Source organism: Gobio gobio (genome assembly GCF_949357685.1).
Source record: "Gobio gobio genome assembly, chromosome: 9".
Classification (NCBI taxonomy): domain Eukaryota; kingdom Metazoa; phylum Chordata; class Actinopteri; order Cypriniformes; family Gobionidae; genus Gobio; species Gobio gobio.
This window is the reverse complement of record NC_137115.1, coordinates 35,162,500-35,183,447: the sequence shown is the minus strand read 5'-3', so window position 1 is coordinate 35,183,447 and position 20,948 is coordinate 35,162,500. Positions and strand designations below refer to the sequence as shown.

The following is a 20,948-nucleotide window of genomic DNA, read 5'->3' as shown; positions in this document are numbered from 1 at the left end:
CAGCCATGACATCACAAAATAAAACTAGTGAATGTATAAATCATTGAAACATATTAGAAGATTATTACAAAATATTCAAATATACAAAAACTCTAGTTGAGAAAATAAGGTGAAGTACTAAAATTAAGTCAGGTCACTTTTATTAACATATAGCTTTATACAAAACAGATTGTTTCAAAGCAACTTTACAGTGATAAACAGGAAAATAATGATTCAGTGATGCAAACAGTGTTCAATTCTGCTGTAAAGCAGCTCTAAATAGACAATATAGTGAACAGACATTATTCAGTTGAAATCAGTATTGATTCATTTCAGTTCAATGTAGAGTTCAATTCAGCAATAAAGCTGATTCAAACTAAAATAAAGAGCTAAATATAAATATTAAAATAAAATTACTAAAACCTAAACAAATTTTAAATGAAAATAAATAAAGTATAAATAAAAGCCAATTCAAAATATGAATAAATGCTATAATAGTGTATGAATAATACTAAAATAACACTGCTGACTCTGATTGAAGGATCGCTTATGTTTAGGGGGGAAAAAATCATCAGAAGATCATCAAAAGCCTTTTTACTTTTACTTTTCCAAATAAAATCTCTGAAGTGCTTAAATTCAACACACATTTGAGAGTGCAAACTATAATTTATTATACATCATATAAAAAACTACGGTTACAGGTTCATTTCCCTTGTAAACACGCAAACTAATAAAAGAGAAAAATAAATCACAGAATTATTCATGTGAATAAAATTGCCTACATCTAACACTTCAGAGTAATAGTGGACCAAAACAACTAAAACAACTAAATCCCAGCGGCACAGTAACTGTAGGTTTACACCTCTTCCAAATCAATATGGGACTTAACAGATAATTTACCCAGATTTCGATGGGTCTTAAAATTTTATGAATAAAACCCCACCGGCAGTTCATTAAGTTCTTTAATTAGATGGCAAATCTAGCAAAAGTTTCATCACCTCAGTCTGCCGACGCTGTTCTGAAGGAATACTGTTTCTCCTTAATCTCCTGTGTTTTTGTCTTAAAACTGTAAGCCAAGCAGAATGACACAGAGGCACGTCAAAAAATCATAAAAATAGCTGTACAAAAATGACTCCTGCTTTGCTGTAATCTCTTTATTCATAGTTTATTCGTGTCATATTTCATTTGGAATGTCACCGTCACAGTCAAATAGGTTACTTAAGTAAAAAAAAAAAAAGAAGAAGAAGTCGTCGTCGTCTATTTTGGCCACACTTGAACACAACACACTTTACATGGCTTTCCAGTGCTGTTTAGCTGGGATTGGAAGCGCCTGTCAGTGAAGCTTAACGTCTGAGTGTATTTGTGTGTTCACCCTGACCCTTGGCTACATTCGCTCTGACAAGCAAGACTCATGTAAAGTCTTGGCTGTCGCTCCAAAAAGCTTCTGGAGAAACCCAGGCTCTGGAGAGGGAGGGAATTGTCACAGATTTACAATAGGAAAACACACACATACACAACTGCATAGTGACAAATCTTGACAGAAATATTCAATGAGCATGTCTGTCCGAGTTCCTGAGGCGTCGCAGGCTTGTTTAACCCCGTCCCTTCCTCAGGTACTTGTGCCCTTGTTTTTGTAAAGGCCACTTCGTGTGATATCGAAGAGAAAGGGACTTCCATTCATCCCTTTCTTTTCCGTATCCCTCTTCACTCTTCCTCTATCCCCACACAGACTTCTCTGTATTGGAGAATTTCAGTTGGACGGCTTCACCGCTCTTCTTGTTGCCCTAGAAACAGGAACACGGTTTTGAAAACGCAGCTGAAATGGGAACAAATCACTGAACGCAGGCGCGACAAATGTACACAAACAGAGTGCAGAATCGCCCTCCTCGTCAAGGTCGCCTCCCTTTGAAAAGCCTGCCCTGTGAAGGCCAAGGACTGTCCACGGACACTACACGTTGCTAGGACAACCAGTGTGCAAATCAAACAGCGAGTTGCGGTAAGCTAGGCCTGTTAAACAGAAAGACAAATTACCTGCAACTGCCTCTGTACAGATTTCAGGAACGCTAAAAAAAACATGTTATTCACATACAAGTCTGGTTACAAAACCTTAGACAGTATTTGAATGCATCATAGGCATGCTCCCTATGCAAGGCCGCTCTAAAAGGTAGCCAGACAGTAATATTATTCTGCCTTTAAGGCTATTTCTATTAACCCTTAAACGCATACCTCGGGTCTTTAGTGACCCGGGACATCATTCACTACCCTCCTCCTTTAAAGTTAGACATCAGCCTTTTTAGTATTCCTCAATCAAAAGACAATAAATGTTTAAAAGAATGCTTGTTTTCCCATTCATTTTTTGGCAAATATTGTATAGGGTCACTAATGACCCGAGGTGTGAAACAGTGTATATTTTATTCTGCACAACAATAATTGAATGTTTGATGACTAAATAAGTTACTATGGACCTTTATTCCACAAGGTGGCAATGTCTGATACACAATGATGAAGTGACGTTTCACTCAGAAAACAAAATTATAGGAAGTATCATCAGCAAAACTTAAAATGTCTCAGTGATTTACTGCAGATCAAGTACTGAACGCAATCAAACATTAGTGTCACTAATGATGGTGGGTCTGGTGAAGAAGCTGTCAGCGAAAATATTGATTTTGAAAATGATTTTTGGAGAATATGTTTGAGATGGTGAATATGAGCCAGATGCTGAATGTACTGGGATATGAGCTCTGACGAGGACAGTGATGATGGTATAAAAAATCTGCTCAAACTGAACCCTTCCAAGCTCCAAAAGGTAACAAAATATGCTTTATTTTATTCTTCTGTGCTTGTTACTCTAATATCAGGAGAGTTTTATATTATCGCGGCAGGCAGAGATCCATTTGTGTTAGATAAAGATCCGGGTCGCTAAAGACCTGAACAATGATTGGTGAAACATTCATGCATTTAACGCTGCATTCACACGTTGGCATTAACGCTACTCATTTACTTTGAATGGGTGATGTCATACGTTGCCGAACTGAATTGTGGGTTCCGTCGAGTCGCTTCACTCACGTTGCAAGCGGTAGAAGTTTAACTTTTCAAGCGCCAACGCAGGCGTCATCCAATCAGATCGTCCTATGCAAATACCCTAGAGCAGACGCTAGCCAATTGCGTTCATGCAACCCTAGAGCAGACGAGGCAAGTAATGTGATTGGCTGTTGTGCATCAGCGCCAAGCTTCAGCCATGCCCTCCGTCAAGTGTTAAAGGGATAATTCACCAAAAATGAAAATTAGCCCATGATTTACTCACCCTCAAGTCATCTTTGGTGTATATGACATTCTTCTTTCAGACGAATAAAATCGGAGTTATATTACAAAAGTCCTGGCTAACCCAAGCGTTATTATAGCAGTAATAGTTGTTCTGTTTTTGAAGTCCATAAAAAATGCATCTGTCCATCAAATAACGTGCTCCATGCGGCTCCGGGGTGTTAATAAAGGCCTTCTGAAGCGAATCGATGCATTTGTGTAAGAAAAATATCCATATTTAAAACTTTATAAAGTAAAGTTTCGGCCGACCGCCTTATTCGATGGACAAGTGCATTTTTTATGGACTTCAAAAACAGAGCCATTATTATTGCAGTTAAAAGTTGTTTTTTCAAAGAGCTCATCCAAACTAGCGTTTTCCAAAAGTTTCTCATCCACACTGAAACGTCAAAAAAAGGGAGCCTACTCACTGCAGAGCCATTAGCTTATTATTTTGTGCCATTAGCTTAGCAACATGCTAACCTCGTCACAAGTAACGCTATCTTGTGTGGCGCGAGTCAATGAACATCATCAAAATTTACCTTATGTACTTTATGGATACACATTCCTGGTCTTACTGTGACTGATTCATGTATACATTACTCCCAAAACATTTTTGTATTTTTTCAAACCACTTTCTCCAACTCAAAATGATTCCACTACAAAATATTCTTACTTTAACAGTTCCCTTCTGGAAAAAAAAAACACTTAAACAACCCATTTTATTACATTGAAGATGTTTTTTCACCCATGTCTTTAGTAAGACATTAGTTTCATAGTTACATTGGGGAATAATTTGGGTAAACGCTGCAAAACTGCAATGCTGGGCACTTAGGGTTGCTAATTTTAAAACACCAAGTTAAAAGTTTTGCAATCATAATATTTTTTTCCAACTAGTAAGGAAACAGTCATGAAAAGTTTCATGAAAATAAATGTCACATTTTGATCATGTAAATAATATTTATGACTGCATATTTTAAATATTAATTTTAATTTTAATTTACTACCACTCCATTAATAATATAAGCAAAAAAAAGAATAATCATATTTTCAGGATACTGTATTTTAAAGATAATTTAGTTTTGTCTTTACCAATCTTTATTGGAAAAGGTGTTTAATCAAATGTGTTTTTCATGCATGTTCAACGAACCATAATTGATTATTACACATGCACCTGTGGAAAAGTCCTTAATACACTAATCGTTTACAGGTGAAAGAAAGTTAATGTCACAGTTCCAATAACTTTCTGACTCTGGAAAAACACCAGGAGAAAGATGCCCAGGGTCTCTGATCACCTGTGTGAACATGCCATGGTCCTGCTGCAGGACGCATGAGGACTGCAGATGTGAACAGAGCAATAAACTGCAATGTCTGTAATGTAAGATGCCAAAAGCCCTATTCGGACAGTTATTGTTTCTCATGGGGTCATAAAGTATTTTCATCATTTATAAGGGCTAGTCTATGATTTTATTGCCGTCCGAATCCAGAATGTCAGTGTTTTTCTCCCACCACCCCCGAATTTCAAACACCATGGACATGTGGTAATTTAATTGCCATCCCAATCCATATATCTGCGTTTTCAAAAAGAGATTGCTTCAAAATTCACTGTTTATATCCTTTTTGACCACTGCGGAGCACCATATCGTTGCGCTTCGCTGTAATTTGGATGCATTTTAAAGCTCTAGCCTACACTTTTATTACTGAAATGCTGTTTTATATGTTTTATATATATTTATATATATATAATATTTACAAGAATAATCTTTCATCACAGCTCAAAAGAGAAAGAGAAGAAAAACACGTAAACATTTGAAATGAGCCGTTATTACGGCAGTAATTAACGTTATATGGGTTAAATTAGCAGCATTGTATTAACTTAACCTATTTTTTAAACGGATTTAAAGAATTAAATCATTAATAATTTCCAATTATTAAATTAAATATGATTTTATTCTTATTATTCCAAGCATATGACATTTTTACAACAATCATTCGACTGAGCAGCACGTTCCCAGGTTCGTATGATCACAAAACTCGCTCCTCCACCGTGAATAAATCGCCACCCGAATGCACGAGTTTTATCACTGAGGTGGCATGCAAATGTATTTTTACGGACGTCCACATGAGAAAAAATTACCGTCCAAATAGGGCTTAAGACAGAGCTCAGGGAGACAGGAAGGATTGTTGATCATTCTTGCGGTGCCAAACCACGTGTAACCATATGTCCCCTCAGACGTGTGTGAGAACTTTCAAGTGTCTTGGTGGAGTTGGGTAACATTTAACAGCAATAGCTGGCAAATCTGGCTCAATTCATAAGGATGAGATGCTCTGTAGTACTTGAAGCAGCTGCTGGCCACAACAGATACTGACTGCTATTTTTTTATATTGACCTTTCCCCCTCCCTTTGTTTACAGACTCTTTTATATTCATACAAATATTTTACACATAATAAGAACTATATCAATGAGACAATAAAAAACAGCTCAGAAAAAAAAACTGAAAAAAAGAGAGTAATGTAATATTTTGTACCATTCATTGAATATGCTCCACTGTGTGGGAACAATAGAAAAAGTTTGACCCCTAAGGCACAGCATTGCAATTTTTGATATGCTTAGAAAGACTCAAATGTATGTACGTTCAAAATTTCAGGGCATGCAAGCCTTTTCCCATCACTAAACACAAAGAAACGTTGCCAGTTCAAGCTGGTTTAAGCTGGTTTCCCAACCTGGCCAAGCTGGTGTTTAGCTGGTAACTTGCCCCCTCTAAAAGCCCCAGCATTTTCTTATTATTATTCAGCAGGGTTTATCTAAAGCAAAACCAGTCACAGGGAACATGATTGATTAATTCCTCTCGTTTTGGATTCTCTTAATTAACTTCCCTGAAAATTGCAGGACCAAAACTGACTCTGTATACCGCAGCAAATCTGAGCATGTTCCCACGGGAGGTCGTATGGCGTCTTTCTGGAGTGAACGCTTGAGACTTTAAGTGACAATGGAAATTCTGAAGTGACGCTTGAATACAACTCTCTTCCTCTTAAACTCCCTTCTAATTGGCTGTGAACACAGTGTGACATACCGCATATGTCAATGCAGCTCAACAGTCTTTAATCTTACAGATGTTGCTAGAAGTCCCTCAGCGGCTCCTTCAACTGCCCCGAGTTAAACATCAAGGCATATACACACCCACCCTCAAGCAAACTCTCAGCTAAAATTTCTGAATGCAGTCGCTGCTAGCGCAGAGTGAGAGAGAAAAAGACAAAGAAGAAAAAAAAACTGAGGGAAAACGAGTACAGGGAGGGTTGAGCTGAGGTCATTTCAACTGAAAGGCTATGAAGAAATTGCAGTCCGTGGAAGGGAGAATCATTAAGTACTTGAAGCATATTTTCGAAAACACTTCTGTGAATGACCATTAGAGGTCACTAAATACATTTACATGTATGCATTTGGCAGACGCTTTTATCAAGGTACGCATTTTTTCGGTTCTTGCTTTCTCTGGGAATTGAATTGAACCCATGACATTGGCCTTGCTAGTGGCAAGCACTACTATTCAAGCCACAGGAAAGCTCAAACAAAATAAACAACTGTTTTGAACAAGTCATTATTTTTGCAGTTCTGTTTGGTGCTGCTAGTGGCAATGCACATAACACACATAACACTGCAGTGCACCATTTTAAAAAAGCTGTATGGCTATGACGTTCAGTGATGATAATGTATACGTTTCTCAATTAGCTTATTTTCTTTGTCTCTTTATTACACAAATATAGTAAAGAGTGACACTAGAAACTAAGGAGAGATTGTTAGCATACGTGTTAGCAAACTGCTAAGGCTTTACGATTGATTGAAATAAAACCAAAAACATGATATGATGCAAAGGCTGTGAATTAATTTCTGAGTGAAGTGTGTGTGACACGGTTGCAGTGGTTTTCCATTCAAATTAAAGTTTGATGGTTTAATGTTTGGAAATAAAGACTGAAGACTTTTAATACAGTGTAATTGTCGTATTTAGATATTTAAGTATTTATGGTTTAGCTAACCTTGGTGGCGATAGACTTTAGCTTAGCCAGAAGAGAAGGCTTGTTGGCATAAACCACATCTTCTTCCTCATTCTCCTCCCCTTCTCCTTCCATAATGGCGCAGCTGTCCGCCGCCGGCAACTCGCACTCCTTATTGGCCGTCATCACAAGTTTGGAATACTTGTACGCCAATCTATCAGAGCACAAAGACAAAGTAGCATGAAGCTTGTTAGCATAAATAAAGAGAAATTGTGGTATATTTCCAAAAACTGTAATAGTCACAGGAATCATACTTTTTGTTTTTTTTCCAAAAGTAGCAGGTCACGGAGACGAGCAGAACAGCACAGAACGCTCCAAGCCCAGCGCCCACCTTCAGCCAGAAATCAATCGCCTCACATGGAGACGTTCTCTTCAGTGGGAGAGTCAGTCCGCCAGTGCACAGCCGAGGTTCAGTCCACATATACAGCGTGTCCTTAGAATGAAAATCACATCATTACTTTGCCAAAATTATCATTTAAGTCACACCTGTCAGTGGAGAGTCAACTGATAAAAATGACAAAAATATCTTCCCAGCAATGATTTTGCATTACTTTCATTAAAAGCATATATGTTTGTCTATGACAATGTGATTATTTAGCTAAAACGTTCAAAAGTTTGGGGTCGGTAAGATTTTGGTAGTGATTTCTGTTATGCTCACCAAGCCAGCATTTATTTAATCAGTAAAAACAGTGGTATGAAATATTATTATCGTCATTTAAAATAACTGTTTTCTATTTTTAAATATTTTTAAATGTAATTTATTCTTGTGATGGTAAAGCTGATTTTTCAGCATCATTACTCCAGTCTTCATTGTCACATAATCCTAAAGAAATCATTATAATATGCTGATTTGCTGCTCAAAAAAACATTTCCGATCATCATGTTGAATACTTTTTTTAAGGATTCTTGGATAGAGAAAACAGCATTTATTTGAAATAGAAATCTTTGTAACATTATAAATGACTTTACAGTCAGTTTTGATTTAATGCATCCTTGCTGAATAAAAGTATTAATTTCTTTCATCAAAAAAAAATAAAAATAAAAAAATATACTGACCCCAAACTTTTGAACAGGTGTTGTACTTAGTTTTTTCCTTTTATGTTTGTAACAAACAGAGCAAGTCATTTGTGTCACTCAAAGCATCATATTCAAGCTAGTCTTCGTCTCTCAAACTGCACCTGTCACAAATATGTGAACACCCGCTGTGATTTTGTTTATAATTTTTGTTCTGGTGGCTTAAGGTGAGGAATAATCCACATGGAGTTCTGGAGAGAACAAACTTACCCTAGATACATACAGATGCTTTTCTTAAATAGACTGATTTGAATAGCTTGTATTACACCAGCGAGGATCAGACTATTATTCTTACTATTTGATTTAAACCATATATTACATTGCAGTTCCCTGCTAAAGCCAATTTTAATGACATTTGGTGCCTGCATACACATTTATATAACACATTTATCGGTCAATAATATATATATATATACACACTACATCATCAATAGAACTAATGAAAGAGAGTACCTGCACTCCTCCCTTACAGGCTCCTTCAATGGTGTGGTAGTCAATATTAGTGCAGCGTGGACACGCACTAGAACTCTCCCACAGGAAGTAGAACGTGCATCCGTCACAGGTCCCAGCAGGACAATCACTGACACAGGACAGAGAAAGTTAAACTAATCACATATTAGTATTATCGATCACACTTTAGAAGAAAGAAATTGGTTCGAAAGTTAATAAAAAGCAACTGTTGTCATAGAATCTAGAGCCAAAGCCAAAAAAAGGTTTACTTTTTAAAGGTGTCATGAACTGGCTTTTAAAAAAAATGCTATACTGTTGTCTGAGGTCAACTTATGACGTTTGCGTGGTTTTTACATTAAAAAACATCATAATGAATAAGTAATAGGCTATTTTCTGCCTTAGTTTTGAGGCTCTCTGAAAAACGGTCGGTTTTGATGGTCGTGCCGCACTGAAGACTTGGAAGTAAACGCCCACGGCTAGGATTGGATAAAATTTGCATATTTAATGAGCTTCTGCTCTCCTGTCAGTGTCAGCATGTGGCAAACGGCAACCGGAATGAATCACCCAGCCCACAGCCAGGGCTCGCAAAATGTCTTTATCAAACAAACACAATGATTCATCTCTCATTCACCCGCGATTGATTGGAATGTTATTTCTGTATCATTTTGCTCGATCATCAGTGTCCGTGAATATAACCGCGAACCGTACACACACACACCAGCGCCCGTCTGAAAAGCACATAGCCCCGGGACTTTGGGCTTTGCGAGCTGGCGTTACAAGTCCGAGTCTGATCACGAATGAACCAATAACAACTTCTCCAGCCTATGACCGCGTGCTAAGGTATGTAATCAATAGATATCAAACGATCTGTAACAATGCATTACTAACCAGTCCTTCCAGAAAAATGCGGCTTTTTTTTGTGATTGTTGCGGGCAAAAATCCTTGATTATGCGGCACGTTTTCTTGTGCGAAAATGCGATGGAAAATGCGGGATATTTATGCAATTTTTTGCGATAAAATTGTGGGAACTTGCAAAAACGATACTCGGTTACTTAACGTAACCTCGGTTCTCTCTAGAAGAGGGAACGAGTATTGCGTAAGTTCCTTACGCTACGGGAAAGTATTCTTTCTTCGAGATTTCTGAAAAACCCCAAATTATCCTTAATTTTGTAACATTGTCAACGCAGTGCGGCAGCCTGGCAGACCATAGCAGGCTATTCCAGCGTGCTATTGGCTGCTCTGCTGGCAACTGCAGCAGCCTATCGGTGAGCCCGCGTGACGTGGCGACCAATGAGGGCGCTTCGCGCCCACCTGGCTTCATTTGCCTACAGGTGGGGCGTGGCCACGTGTATATAAGCAGGGCTCACGGGCTGCATATTCGGTTTTCTTAGTTCTGAAGCGTAAAAGCCAGCGGGGCGCACGGCAAGGAACGCAATACTCGTTCCCTCTTCTAGAGAGAACCGAGGTTACGTTAAGTAACCGAGTATCGTTCTCTTACGAGAGGTTCTCTCGTATTGCGTAAGTTCCTTACGCTACGGGAACATATTGTCAACGCCGTGCGCGCCTCGCATACAGCATATGTATCCCAGGGAACCGGGGACCATAACACTGCTCGGGCAGGGTGGCCGGTAAAGAAAAAACGGGCCACCACATATACAGACACTTCATTCGAACTGACGGGTGGTTTACGACGGGTGGTTACAACACCCTGTCCCATGAATGAGGGAACGGCACCTGCCGGTCTCCTTCAAATTCACCACACCTTGTCTCATGAATGAGGGAGCGGCAACGCCGGTCGCCTTCAAATTCACAATATCTTGTTATATGAGTGAGGTAACGGCACCGCCGGTCACCTTCAAACTCACAACAGCTCGTCTCGTAAATGAGGGAACGGCACCGCCGGTCTCCTTCAAATTCACATGAGCCTAGTACCGAACTTACTACCAGTATGTGAGCTATGTCTGCGCAGAATCACTGGGCAGAACCAACGGCCCTATTGAACTGATAACACTTTCGCCTGTAAGGCAGGAACTTCCAGATTGTAAAATCTCACGAACGTAGACGGGGAGGCCCAGCCTGCCGCCATACAGATATCGTGGATGGAAATCCCTCTGGCCCAAGCCCACGAAGAGGCCATGCCTCTGGTGGAGTGTGCTCTGACACCTAGCGGGCACTGCAGGTGTTTGGAAGCGTATGCAGTTGCAATCGCGTCCACTATCCACCTGGACAGGGTCTGTTTCGAGGAGGCGAGACCTTTAGTGCGCCCACCAAACGAAACAAATAGCTGCTCAGAACGCCTGAAGGCGGCGGAGCGTGTGACATAAACCCTCAATGCCCTGACAGGGCAGAGGAAATTGCCACCGTCCCCCTCATCGGATGCTGGCAGAGCCGAGAGGGAGATAATCTGCGCCCTGAAGGGAGTGCCGATCGCTTTGGGGACATAACCATGCCTCGGTCTGAGAATGACCTTAGAGTCATTAGGACCGAACTCCATACACGTCGGGCTCACTGAGAGCGCGTGTAGATCCCCCACGCGTTTCACTGAAGCCAGAGCTATCAGAAACGTGGTTTTCAGCGAAAGGAACCTTGGTTCCACAGTCTCGAGCGGTTCAAAGGGATGAGCCTTCAGGGCCTCTAGGACCAAGGCCAGATCCCATATAGGAACCGACGGGGGCCGCGGGGGATTCATCCGTCTGGCTCCTCTGAGGAAACGGACGATGAGCTCGTTCCTTCCTAGCGTGCTACCTAGCGTCGTCTGAGCGAACGCTGCTATAGCCGCCACATACACTTTGAGCGTGGAAGGGGACCTGCCCAATTCCAAAAGCTCTTGGAGGAAGGAGAGCACCCGCTGGACCCCACATTGCTGTGGGTCCAATCCCTTGGAAACACACCACTCAGTGAACACCGACCACTTAGAACTATATAACCGCCTCGTCGAGGGGGCTCTAGAGTGTGAAATCGTGTTCATAACCCCTTCGGGCAGGTCAACGGGTATCCGTTGGTCACCCATACATGCAGAGACCATCGCTCTGGATGGGGATGCCAAACTGAGCCTCCTGCTTGAGAGAGAAGGTCTGCTCTCAGCGGAACTGGCCAGGGGGGTGAGTGCGACAGCTTCACCAGCTCTGGGTACCAAATCCATACAGCGGGAGGCTGGGCCAAGTTTGGGACAGCGCATCCTCGCTTTTGGACAGAAACGTCGGGCAGCGGGCGTTCTCTTTTGTTGCAAAGAGGTCGAGCTCCGCTCTGCCGAACAGGCGCCATACCAGCTGGACTGTCTGGGGGTGCAGGGACCATTCTCCTGGGAGAATGAGGCCCCTGGACAGCTTGTCCGGGCCCACATTGAGGTGGCCCGGCACGTGCGCAGCTCTCAACGAGCGCAGCGAGCTGTGTGCCCACACGAGCAGGCGTTCTGTCAGATTGCCCAGACCTCTGGACCTGACACCGCCCTGCCGGTTCACGTAGGACACCACTGTGGTGTTGTCCGACCGGACTAACACATGGTGTCCTCGTATAAGCGGGAGAAACTGCTTGAGCGCGTTCTCTACCGCTATCATCTCCAAACAGTTTATGTGTAGGAGTTTTTCCTCGCTCGACCAAAGGCCCGAGGCTGATCTGCCCTCGAAAACGGCGCCCCAACCCGTGGTGGAGGCGTCCGTCGAGATGACCTTGCGGTGTGAGATGGCTCCCATCGTCACTCCCCTCTGGTACCAGTCGGCTACTAACCAGGGCTCTAGGGCTGACACGCAGCCCTGAGTCACTCTGATCCTGAAGCCACCGGACGCCCAGGCCCTGTGAGGCACTCGGGCGTTTAACCAGCATTGCAGCGGGCGCATGCGCATTAAGCCCAGCTGGAGCACAGCTGCAGCTGAGGCCATACGTCCCAGCATCCTCTGAAACAGCTTGAGAGGTGCGATTTTGCCTGGCCGAAAGTACGCAGCCATGCGCCGAACTTGGCGCGCGCGATGGGGTGACAGGCGGGCTGACATTGCCACAGTGTCCAGATTTAAACCCAGAAATGAGGTTGATTGCGTGGGCACTAATGAGCTCTTGGTCCAATTGACCGTGAGCCCTAGGCTGTCCAGATGGCTGAGCAGCATTGCCCTGTGGGCGAGGAGCTCGGCCTCCGACTGCGCCAGGATGAGCCAATCGTCCAGATAGTTCAATACTCGCATCCCTCGATTTCTCAGAGGAGCGAGGGCCGCGTCCATGCACTTCGTAAATGTACGGGGTGCTAGTGACAGGCCGAACGGAAGGACGGTGTATTGATAAGCCTGGCCGTCGAAGGCGAATCGTAAGAATGGCCTGTGACGCGGCGTTATCTTGATTTGAAAATATGCATCTTTCAAATCTAGGGAGATTAGCCAGTCTCTCGGGCGAATATGCGCGAGGATCTGCTTGGTCGTGAGCATCTTGAACGATCTTTTCATAAGAGCTTTGTTCAGACGCCTCAGATCCAGAATCGGTCTGAGCGACCCATCCCTTTTTGGCACGAGAAAATACCGGCTGTAAAAGCCTGACTCGCTCATAGAGTGGGGAACCGGTTCTATAGCCCCTTTGCACAGCAGCGTGGCTATTTCTGCTCGAAGTAGATGTGCTACTTCCTCGCTCACTCTCGTCTCTGTACGCGCACAGAAGCGCGGAGGGCGGCGAGCGAACTGCAGAGTGTAGCCGTGCTTCACTGTTTTCAGCACCCATTCTGATACACCTGGAATGGCTTCCCACGCTCTCGCGTGCGCCACACGGGATAGAACGGCCTCCGGGCTCGAAACGCAGCGCTTCGCGGGTTTGACGGCCCGTATAGGAGGGGCGGGCGCAGTGCGCGCGCTCTCTGTGCTGTGGGCCAGCCGATCGCTCGCGATGGCTGGCCGCCCTACACACTGCATCTCTGCCGCTTCGAGCGGGGAGTGGCTTGTGTGCGGCCCTACACTCATCGCTCCGGCCACCCTGGGCGGAAAATAAATGGTGTGTGGCGTGGCGCGTGGCGCCTGAGGCATAATGTTCGCGAAAATGTGTGAGCGCGTTTGAGCGGGCACAACTCTTACGCGTGGAACATGACCGGTTAAGAGTGGCTGTGTGACAGCGCGTGTGGTGGTTAGTCGTGGACGCAAACAAGCGGACACGTGACCTAACTCTAGCACTCGAGCGGCCGGTGGCCGCTTTATGTGAGTGGGGGACACAGGGTTTATAGTGCTTGTGTGCAGGGGTGAACACAGAAAAGTGGGCACATTTACTGCATTTGAAACACATACGGCGCGAGCCGTGCGACCAGAAATAATGCAACTTTTGTGATTTCTCTGGTTCGCCGTAAAAACGGCGGTTATTGACAGGCGAGAAGGCATTTTTGCCGGCTCGTTGGCTGCGTGAAATCCATCTGCAGCAGCCACAGTGGTGGGGGCTGACAGGAAAAAGAGTTTTGACGGTGGTCCGGCCGCGGCGGGACTTAACCGTCGTTTCTCGCCTCTTGCTAGGAGGACTTTGGAGGCTCGGGCTTCAGCGTGATCCTAGGCCGGGGGCCCCGAGGTGGAGGCGGCTTACCACGGCTGGAAGAGCGCGATCTGGGGCGGCCGCTCGGTCTTCTCTGAGACGAAGGGGGCCGCGCTGGGCGCTGCGCGGAGCTCGTTGCTGGCTGGTCACGAGGACGGCGAGCAGCGGAGCTATTGCTAGCGCCGGGGCGTCGAGGCAGGAAAAGGTTCATGGCCTGCGTCGTTTTCTGCACTTCGGAGAAACGGTCGACGATCCCCTTGACCGCTGGTCCGAAAAGCCCAGACGGAGAGAGCGGGGCGTTTAGGAAGGCCGCGCGCTCTGTTTCTCGCATGTCCGCGAGCGTGAGCCAGAGGTGGCGCTCAGCTACCGTGAGGGAGGCCATAGAGCGTCCGAGGGCCTGTGCTGCGGTCTTGGTGGCGCGAAGGGAGAGATCCGTCGCGCTTCGCAAATCCGTGATTAACTCAGCGTCACAGCATTTCTCGTCCATGTCGCGGAGGAGATTAGCTTGGAGGATTTGCAGCACGGCCATAGAGTGCAGAGCGGACGCAGCTTGACCGGAGGCAGCGAAAGCGCGGCCGATCAGCGATGACGTCACTCTGCAGGCCTTAGACGGGAGGGCAGCCTTTGAGCGCCAACCAGAAGGCGGGCAAAGGTGCGCTGCGACCGCCTCTTCCACCGGAGGGATAGCGTTGTAGCCTTTCTCGGCCGCGCCGTCAACTTGTGAGAGCGTCGAAGAAGCCTGAGACGAGACCCTCGCGGAGAATGGCGTATTCCAGGACTTTGCGAGCTCCTCGTGAAGCTCCGGCAAAAAGGGTGCAGTCCTGGAGGTGGGCGCACGGCGGCGACTGTTTAGGAAGCATCCGTCAAGTCGGTTCGGCGCTGCCACCTTGGGCGGGGCCCATTCGAGGCCTAGCTGCTCGACAGCCCGGGTGAGAAGGCGCAAGAGTTCGGCGTCCTCACCCGCTCGAGAGCGTCCGGAGCCCCGGACTGAAGAGGACGCGGAAGACCAGTCCTCGCTGTCGGAAGCCATGATGGAGCAGCTGTCGGCGCGTTCCGCGGCCGCATCCGCCTCATCCCCGGAGGCGGCAACAGAAATGGCGGCCTGGGGTGGGGGCGGGGAAGGCGAGAGTGAAGCGGGCGGGAAAGGTTCCGGCGAGCTTCTCTCTGCGAGCTCCGGAGTCCGCTGCGAGCGGCGCTTCTTCTTGCGCGGCGTGGCAGGGACTGGAGGGATATCATCTTCGAACAGGACGAGTCGAGCCCGCAGGGTCGACATCGTCAGTTCTTCGCACTCTTGGCATCCGCCAGCGTGGAGTGCGGCGGCGGCGTGATCACGGCCCAGGCAGAGAGCGCAGATCACATGGCGGTCCCCGGAGCTGAGCTGCGCGTGACACGAGCCGCAGGTGGAACGAGACATTTGTATCAACGCTCGGCTCTTTTTGTGAAAAGTGTGACGCAGCGGCGACAACACTTTGAGCGTAAAAGGATATGGGGCTGCCGGATAGCAGAGCAGGCACGGAAGGCTGAAGGTGGCGCGATGCTGCCGGCTTCCTCAGGCGCTGTCCTCTGCTTGCTTGTCTGCGCGGTCACGGCGGCGGGTTCCAGATCCAGCGATGCGAAGGGCTTCGCTGAAGAAAAGAAAATCGAATATGCAGCCCGTGAGCCCTGCTTATATACACGTGGCCACGCCCCACCTGTAGGCAAATGAAGCCAGGTGGGCGCGAAGCGCCCTCATTGGTCGCCACGTCACGCGGGCTCACCGATAGGCTGCTGCAGTTGCCAGCAGAGCAGCCAATAGCACGCTGGAATAGCCTGCTATGGTCTGCCAGGCTGCCGCACTGCGTTGACAATGTTACAAAATTAAGGATAATTTTGGGTTTTTCAGAAATCTCGAAGAAAGAATACTTTCCCGTAGCGTAAGGAACTTACGCAATACGAGAGAACCTCTCGTAAGAGAACTGCAGTTTGATGAAAAAGAGAAAAAAAAGCACTACATCACAGAAAGTGCTGGGAATATTTAAGTTCTCATCTTGTTTTATTGAAGACCTTAATAAACACATGGCTCAAATTTACAAAACATTGAGTCAAACAAGTTCAGTAGCTTTACAAAAGGAATATGCTACAACTTCTGAAAAAATGAATAAATAACTTCCTGTTTTACAGAGGTAGCTACACAAAACAGACATTTGAGTGCTTCCAATGCACAAAGTGCAATCTCTTAAAGGGTTAGTTCACCCAAAAATGAAAATTCTGTCATTAATGACTTCCCCTCATGTCGTTGGACACCCGTAAGACCTCTGTTCATCTTCGGAACACAAATTAAGATATTTTAGTGTAAATCCGACGGCTCAGAAAGGCCTCCACTGGCACAATGCACTGTGAACTCTCAAGACCCATAAAAGGTACTAAAGACGTTGTTACAAAGTCCGTCTCACTACAGTGGTTCTACAATAATTTTATGAAGCGACAAGAATAGTTTTTGTACTAAAACCTAAATAACGACTTATATAGTGATGACAGATTTAAAAAAAACAGCATCATGAAGCTTAGAAACGTAATGAATCAGCGAGTCGATTCATGATTCGGATCGCGTGTCAGACTGCTGAAATACGTGACTTTGGCGATCCAAACCACTGAATCGACTCACTGATTCATAACGCTTCGAAGCTTCATGATGCTGTTTTTTTAAATCGGTCAACACACCGGAAAACTGCTTTGCGCTGTCTTTTGCTGTTATTTTTGTTGGCAAATGGGAATTTGCGTGCTTCATCATGGTTTCACTGATATCTATGGTTTCACCACGGGGTTTGCAGCTTTTCGATGATGTTCACGTCGGGTAATTACGTCACTTCAAAACGTTCCCATGGCAATAGGGGGAAATGGCGGCTCTTGTGTGAAGTAAACAAACATTTTTCAACTTTCTGTTAATATATATGACTTTTTTGCTGCGAAAATGCGGGGATTATGAAATCATGCTAGCCCCGCATATTTTGCACACGGAAATAGGCAATTTACGCGGCGAAAGTGCGGCATATTTGAAAAAAATGCGGCCCCCGCATAAATATGCAGACTTTGGCTGATTATGCATTAAATCATGCGATCGCATAATCGTTTTTTTCTGGAGGGACTGACTAACACATATAAAAACATGTTTTACTCACATAAGTGTGTTGCGCCGTTCCTGTCGGATCCAATATAGAAGGCAAAGCATTGTGTTTTAATCTCAATATGTCTGCAAATCCAGTCTCGACCTCTTATCTTGTTTACAATCGATTCCGCATCGTTTATTTCCACGAGTTGGTGGGCGGGCTTGAGGCGGTGCTTCTGCGTCCTACTACGTCAGTGGTCGACATATTGTGAGAGCTCTCGTTTTCTGGGCCTGGTGTCAGTAAAAGCTTTTCTTTGACTAACAAGGACGTTTTACAGCTCTGAAACTTGCAGGATATTCTTATATCACGATTAACTTTTATATATCAAAGGCTCAAAGGAAAGTTGATTTTTCAATTCATCACCCCTTTAAATTAACATTTCACCTTGTATTTATTGCATTATTTTAAATGTAAAGATTTAAAAATAAAAATGTGTGTGTGCGTGTGTGTGTGTGTGTGTGTGTGTGTGTGTGTGTACCTGGGCACGGATATGTCTCCCCTCGCTGTTTTCTCCGGGTTACAGCGCAGTGAAACCACTGCATTTCTGCCTCTCTGACATGAGGTTGTGACCTGTGGAGATCTTTACAAATAAAAAGACACCATTAAACACATAATGGATGATAGAGGGGAAAGAACAAACCACACACCTTATTACAAAACCCCTAAAACTACAACCCTAGACAACCATCTGAGAGAGGAACTTTAAGAGGCACTTTAGGTTTGATGACGTGTACCGATAGAAGAAGTGGACGTCTGGGATTCTCTCGGATGGAGATGGAAATAGTTCTGGTCTGACGGTTATTCCGTTAAGTGATTTCTCCACTGTGGCTCCTGTGGCACAAACACACACACAACCTGTCTTAGAGGACACATGGGGGTGACAGCACAGCAGGAAGTGCTAAGTCAGTAGAACCCCCCTTAAATTAGAGTAATTAATCATATTTATCACTAAACAAAAAGCCTGTTTTAAATATGCTGAGTTTTATATCAGAGAATGTGAATTAAAAGACATTAAAAGATTAATTAAAATATTTATTCTAACGCAACAGCTACAACACATTTTCATTTGCTGGTGCTTATCTAATATTGTCGGTTATGAAAAGTACATTTTCCAAGTTTCAGGACTTTATGATCTTTTAATGAAAAAATTGGTTCACTTTTGAATCGTACAAAGAACATATAATAATATTTTACATAAATACTGCATTCCATCTTGGTGCTGATAACTCTTCACTGAAAGGTTGAAAACATATATGGACTCATTTGTTTTAATTTTATATTTATTATATTATAATAACTATAACATTTCTTCATTTATTTAATTACATAAAAATTATTCAAATATAAACATAAAATATTACACATTTTCATTACATTTCCTGACAGGAGTGTTAGGGTGTAACAGGATTACTTACAAAAATTCTGTAATTTTTTTATACACATTTTTTTTTTTTGGAATAATTATCCTTTCATAATATAATCATAGGTGTATAATGAATTCAGATAGTAAAAACTAAATTAAATAAATAACGCATGATGAAATGAAGATGTTTTATATTTGCCACAGTCCCCTGGTCGTCTTCTCATTAACGTTAGCAGCACTGACAATGTGTTTTGCTCGTAAGTGATATTATTGAGCTTTGGTGATTAAACTGCAAATGACTTTAGTTAACAGTCCCATCGGGATTTAATTTATAATTAAATAAACCATTAAGGACACTTTTCTCCATTATTTACTGATAATGGAAAGTCTGTTAAACATTAAAAGGGTTAGTTCACCCAAAAATGAAAATTCTTTCATTATTTACTCACCCTCATGTTGTTCCAAACCTGTAAGATTTTTCGTTCAAATGCAGATCTTTTTGATGAAATCTGAGAGCTTTCTGTCCCTCCATAGACAGTTACAGCTACACAACCGACACGTTCACGCTTCAAAGAGTTCACAAAGAGATAGTAAAACTAATCTTTATGAATTGAGCGGTTTAGTCCAAAATTTACGAAAGAGATATGATCACTTTAAATGATGAACAGACTGAATTTAATCAACTGAATCAACTCACACATTAGTTGTGCAAAATGAAAGCTCAAGCATGTTTGCTTGACGTGCGAGAACCAATGAGGTTCATTCTCGTGTTAAGCAGCACGTTTGAACTTCTGCAAGAACCAATGAGGTTCATTCTCGTGTTACGTAGCACATTTGAACTTCTGCAAGAACCAATGAGGTTCATTCTCGTGTTAAGCAGCTCGTTTGAGCTTCCACAAGAACCAATGAAGTTCATTCTCATGTTACGCAGCACGTTTGAGCTTCCACAAGAACCAATGAAGTTCATTCTCATGTTACGCAGCACGTTTGAGCTTCCGCAAGAACCAATGAGGTTCATTCTCGTGTTAAGCAGCTCGTTTGAGCTTCCGCAAGAACCAATGAAGTTCATTCTCGTGTTATGCAGCACGTTTGAGCTTCCGCAAGAACCAATGAGGTTAATTCTCGTGTTACGCAGCTCGTTTGAGATTCCACAAAAACCAATGTCACTGATCAATGTTTATATGTGAATAAAAGCATAAATTCAATCTGTTTACTATATAAAACGATCGAGTCTCTTTAGAAAATTTAGACTAAACCGCTCAATTCAAATGCATGTTTTACGATCTCTTTATGAACTTTTTGAAGCGTCAAAGTGTCAGTTGCGTAGCTGTCTACGAAGGGACAGAAAGTTCTCAGATTTAATCAATTAATTAATTTCTGTTCCAAAGATGAACGAAAGTCTTACGGTTTGGAACGACATGAGGGTGAGTAATTATTTACAGAATTTTCATTTTTGGGTGAGCTAACCGTTTAATTGATTTCTTAAGATACAACATTAGCATTGGCAGCCCTATTTGTAAGTATTTACAATTAATTAATTCTGGACATGTACATTGCATCTGCTACACTATCAAGAAAGAAAAAATTGAAATTTGAAATTGTTTCTCTCACCCTGAAAAGTGTCGGCCAGGCTAATGGACTGAGAGGAAAGGGCTGTCCGCAAGCCCCGCCCATCTGAAGGAATAATCGTTGACTGACAGAGAAAAGCCTCCACTGAACGGCTCAGCTGACCACCTTCAGCGTCTTCATTGGGCAGCTCTGTGATATTATCTCTGCAGATTGCAGCCTTGTGACCCTGACAAAAGACAGATGATGGAATAAATAATGCTCTGTGATGTCATTTCAGCTCATTTGAGTTGTGTGTGTGTGTGTGTGTGTATTATACCTCAGCTCCACACAGGCTGATATTGAAGAGGTGGTAGTATTTTGTGCCTTTCGCAGTGAAGCTGGGCCCATTCATGATGGACCCAGCAGATGTCAGAGCACTGAAGTCATACTGAAGAGTCCGATTCTGGTGAGTGTTTGTGAACAAACAGTCGCTGAAACACACACTGTGCTCCTATAATTTAAACATTCAAGAGAGTAGTTATTATTATCATTA

The 20,948-nt window shown here is 43.7% G+C and overlaps 1 protein-coding gene across 1 annotated transcript in view; it reads right to left on the bottom strand.

Moving 5' to 3' along the window:
* Nucleotides 1–123: 123 nt before the first annotated feature.
* elapor2a (endosome-lysosome associated apoptosis and autophagy regulator family member 2a) overlaps nt 124–20,948 on the bottom strand; it is a 43,505-nt gene continuing 22,680 nt past the window's right edge. The window contains exons 15-22 of the mRNA XM_079826051.1: nt 20,733–20,906; nt 20,459–20,642; nt 18,219–18,315; nt 17,963–18,064; nt 8,855–8,981; nt 7,582–7,760; nt 7,310–7,481; nt 124–1,763 (exon numbers count right to left, since the gene is read on the bottom strand). Of these exons, the coding sequence (XP_079682177.1) occupies nt 1,695–1,763; nt 7,310–7,481; nt 7,582–7,760; nt 8,855–8,981; nt 17,963–18,064; nt 18,219–18,315; nt 20,459–20,642; nt 20,733–20,906 (1,104 nt within the window). The 3' untranslated portion in view covers nt 124–1,694. The remainder of the gene's footprint in view (nt 1,764–7,309; nt 7,482–7,581; nt 7,761–8,854; nt 8,982–17,962; nt 18,065–18,218; nt 18,316–20,458; nt 20,643–20,732; nt 20,907–20,948) is intronic.